This window comes from Crocuta crocuta, unplaced genomic scaffold, assembly GCF_008692635.1.
Source record: "Crocuta crocuta isolate KB4526 unplaced genomic scaffold, BGI_CrCroc_1.0 scaffold467, whole genome shotgun sequence".
NCBI classification, from domain to species: Eukaryota; Metazoa; Chordata; class Mammalia; order Carnivora; family Hyaenidae; genus Crocuta; species Crocuta crocuta.
In genome coordinates this window covers 3,702,424-3,706,004 of record NW_027530632.1, presented here as the reverse complement: position 1 = coordinate 3,706,004, position 3,581 = coordinate 3,702,424, and the positions used below count along the sequence as shown (strand labels likewise).

Below are 3,581 nucleotides of genomic sequence, written 5' to 3'. Positions count from 1 at the left end.
TCCTTCATAACCATTGATGTAAAAATCCTTATCTTTTAAAAATAATAGTTTATGGGCTCCATCAACATATCAAAAGAATAATAACACTCTGACCAAGTGAAGCTTATCCTAGAAATAAAAGATTGTTTTAATATTTAAAACAAATCAGTGTAAATAACAGAACCACAGAAAAATCTCAATACACAGGGTTATCTGGGTGGCTTAGCTGGCTGAGTCCGACTTTGGCTCAGGTCATGATCTCACAGTTTGTGAGTTCAAGTCCCACATTGGGCTCTGCACTGAAAGTGCAGAACCTGCTTGGAATTTTACTCTCTTTCAAAAATAAACATTATAAAAAATCTCAATACATTAAAAAAAAGTGTTATAAGAAATTCAACACTTGTCCATGATAAAAATGTCCACAAATCAGGAAAAGAAAAATTCCTGAACTAATAAAGGACATTTATAAAGGAAAAAAAACCCTACAACTGGGCACCTGGGTGGCTTATTCGGTTAAGCATCTGACTCAAGCTCAGGTCATGATCTCACATGGTTTGTGAGCTTAAGCCCCTTCTCTCTCTCTCTCTCTCTCTCTCCCCTCCCCGTGCTCACTTGTGTCCTCTCTCTGAAAATAAATAAGTAAATAAAAAGCCTACAGCTAATATCATACTTAATGATGAAAGATCGAATGCTTTCTCCTCAAGATCATAATTAGATGTCCTAACCAGGCTCTTAGGAAAAAGAAACAAAATGGGGCACCTGGGTGGCTCAGTTGGTTGGGTGTCCGACTTCGGCTCGGGTCATGATCTCACGGTTCGTGGGGTCGAGCCCCACACTGGGCTCTGTGCTGACAGCTAGCTCAGAGCCTGGAGCCTGTTTCGGATTCTGTGTCTCCCTCTCTCTCTGACCCTCCCCTGCTTTCTCTCTCTCTCTCTNGTTTTTATTTGGAGATAAAACAATGTGCAAACATAAAATCCTAAGGAATTTTTTTTTTTAATGTTTGTTTGAGGGAGAGAGGGAGAGAATGAGAGTGTGTGTGAGTGGTGGATGGGCAGAGAGAGGAGGGAGAGAATCCCAAACAGGTTATATGCTGTAAAAATGGAGCCTGATGGAGGGCTCGATCTCATGATCCATGAGATTATATATGACCTGAGCTGAAATCAACAGTCAGATGCTCAGCTGAATGAGTCACCCAGGGACTCCAGGAATCTTTAAAAAGCTACTAGAACTAATGAGTTTTAGCATGTCATTGAATATAAGATCAGTATACAAGAATCAACTAGATTTCTGTCTGTACGCTGTCAATTATTGTTGACATTTACAAAATACCATTTACAAAAACATGACATCCTAAAAATAAATTTAATGAAATAGGCATAAAATCTCTATTCTGAAAAATATATAAATATTGCTGAAAGTAAAGAGTTATATAAGTGGAGAAATATACTATGTTTATGGGTTGGAGGACTCAAATAATGTCAAGATTTTCATTCTCTCCAAATTATACAAATTCAAAGTAACCCCAATCAAAATCCTATGTTTTTTTACAGAAGTTGACAGACTTACTCATTTTTTATAGAAATGTAAATGACCTAAAACAGACTCAACACTTTTTTTGCGAGAGAGACAGAATGAGCGGGGGAGGGGAAGAGAAAGAGGGAAACACTGAATCTGAAACAGGCTCCAGGCTCTGAGCTGTCAGCACAGAACCCAACATGGGGCTCAAACTCATGAGCCGTGAGATCATGAACTGAGCTCTAGCTGGATGCTTAACCTATTGAGCCACTCAGGCGCCCCTAGAGTCAACACTTTTGAAAATAACTGTACCAAACTGAACCATACCATTTCCCATGAAGACATGGTATTTTTCACATTCTCATGAGTCTAGATCACTGAGGATGGTATGATTTCAAGTTGGTATCTTTTCCCTCTCAATTCACCCTTGGAACTTGGCAGTCATGTTGTGAGGAAGCCTCTCACATGTGCAGAGTGGCCATGAGTCCCAAGTAAGGTCTCCTAGTAACAGCCAGCGTCAACTGCAAGCTATGTGAGTAAAGCTGCAGGTTATTCCAACCTTGAGCCTTCAAGTTTTCTGGGGCAGCTTATGCCCCAGACACTGTGGAAGACAGAAACTGTATTCCTGCTGTGTCCATACTGATGACCCCTAGAATCTGCAGACATAGGGCAGTTGTTTAATGCCACTAAATTTTAGAATTCGTTATGCAAACATTGTACTTAGAATACCATGTAGGAGCAAAATGTTCTGATAAAAACTGGCTATTAGCCCTAAATGACAATGCATTCCTGATTTTGTTTGTGCTCAAATGACAGGTCTAATAACGTGTCATGTTGTACCTTACCATTTACTGACATTTTATTTTTAAACATTCATTGAGCATTTACTATGTATAACAATTCAAGCTTGCTTCTAACTTTCACAGGGTCAAACTTGAACCCAAGTCTTCCTAAAATTCCTTGTCCTTACTCATGGCACCACAGTTGCTCTTACACTGGTGGCACCACAGCTAACTGTGATTGGTGACAGACTGATCAGCTAGAATACTTTTGTTATACCTCTGAAAACTTACGTTCCCCATCCAGCTCTATGGTCTTTTTCTTGCCATTACTTTTAGCACTCTTGATTCCTTCATCCATCATGTCTGGTGTGTTTAATATCTCCTTCTCTGGTGCAATCTATCCACACAATTCTCATCTCCTAGGTTGTAGGCTCATTAGTGCTGCCGAGAGAAGTTTATCAGCACTGATGGGTACTGCTACCAACTCCTTACATCCAGCCTCAGCTGGGCCCTTGAGGCAACCTAGCAATTTCTCTTGCTGTCTCCTTTCCATCCCTCAGCAGTGCTAATACAAACTCTCTTCTCGCTCCACTTCCTGTTACCACTGCTCTTCTCAGCAAGTGGCTCTTCTCTCGTTTCTTCCAAGAGAATCAGGCTATCTTCTGCTTCCTTCTCTTGTCTGCACATCCTGCTCTCCTCTATCTCAGTGGTGTAGAGGAGCCCATCACTCATCTATGCTTCTGATCCACAGTCTACCTGCTGCCTATCAAAGACTTCACTCCATCAGTATATCCTTTTCCTTTCTACTAGGTAGCTTTCCCCCCAGAATAAAATGGTGATGTCCCTCCCACCTTCACCTCAACTCCTATTCCACATGCTCCCTTTCACCTACCCGTCTCTCCTCTTCCCAGTCTAGGCTCTTGGAAATCATTCTGTATTTACTTTCCCCACTACCCATTCCTTCCTCAGCCTACTACAATCTGGCTTCTATCCCTACCGCAACACTGAAAGTGTCCTGGCCAAGGTTCCCACTGATTTCTGTGCTGGCAAATTCCATGGACATTGCAGTGATTCCACCACTTGGCCTTTTTATAGCATTTGAAACCACAGAAAACCTTCTCTCTCAGCTTCTGTGACCTCATTCTCTGATGATAATGTTCCTACCTCTCTGGTTTCGCTTTCTTGGCCTTGGCCCATCCTTTCTTTCAAGGTAAGTGTTCCTCAGGATCCTAATCTTGACTGTGTTTTACTTTCATTGTGGTCCTTTAATGTGTTGTCTTTAAGCATTGTATGGTTTTCCAGGAT

At 41.3% G+C, this 3,581-nt stretch overlaps 1 protein-coding gene across 1 annotated transcript in view; it reads right to left on the bottom strand.

Moving 5' to 3' along the window:
* The window catches only part of CASK (calcium/calmodulin dependent serine protein kinase), a gene marked incomplete at its 3' end in the record, with an annotated part of 276,912 nt that extends 274,275 nt beyond the window's left edge, over window positions 1–2,637 (bottom strand). Inside the window, exon 1 of the mRNA XM_077768526.1 lies at window positions 2,554–2,637. Coding sequence (XP_077624652.1) covers window positions 2,554–2,637 — 84 coding nt within the window. The remainder of the gene's footprint in view (window positions 1–2,553) is intronic.
* Between the last annotated feature and the right edge of the window lie 944 nt (window positions 2,638–3,581).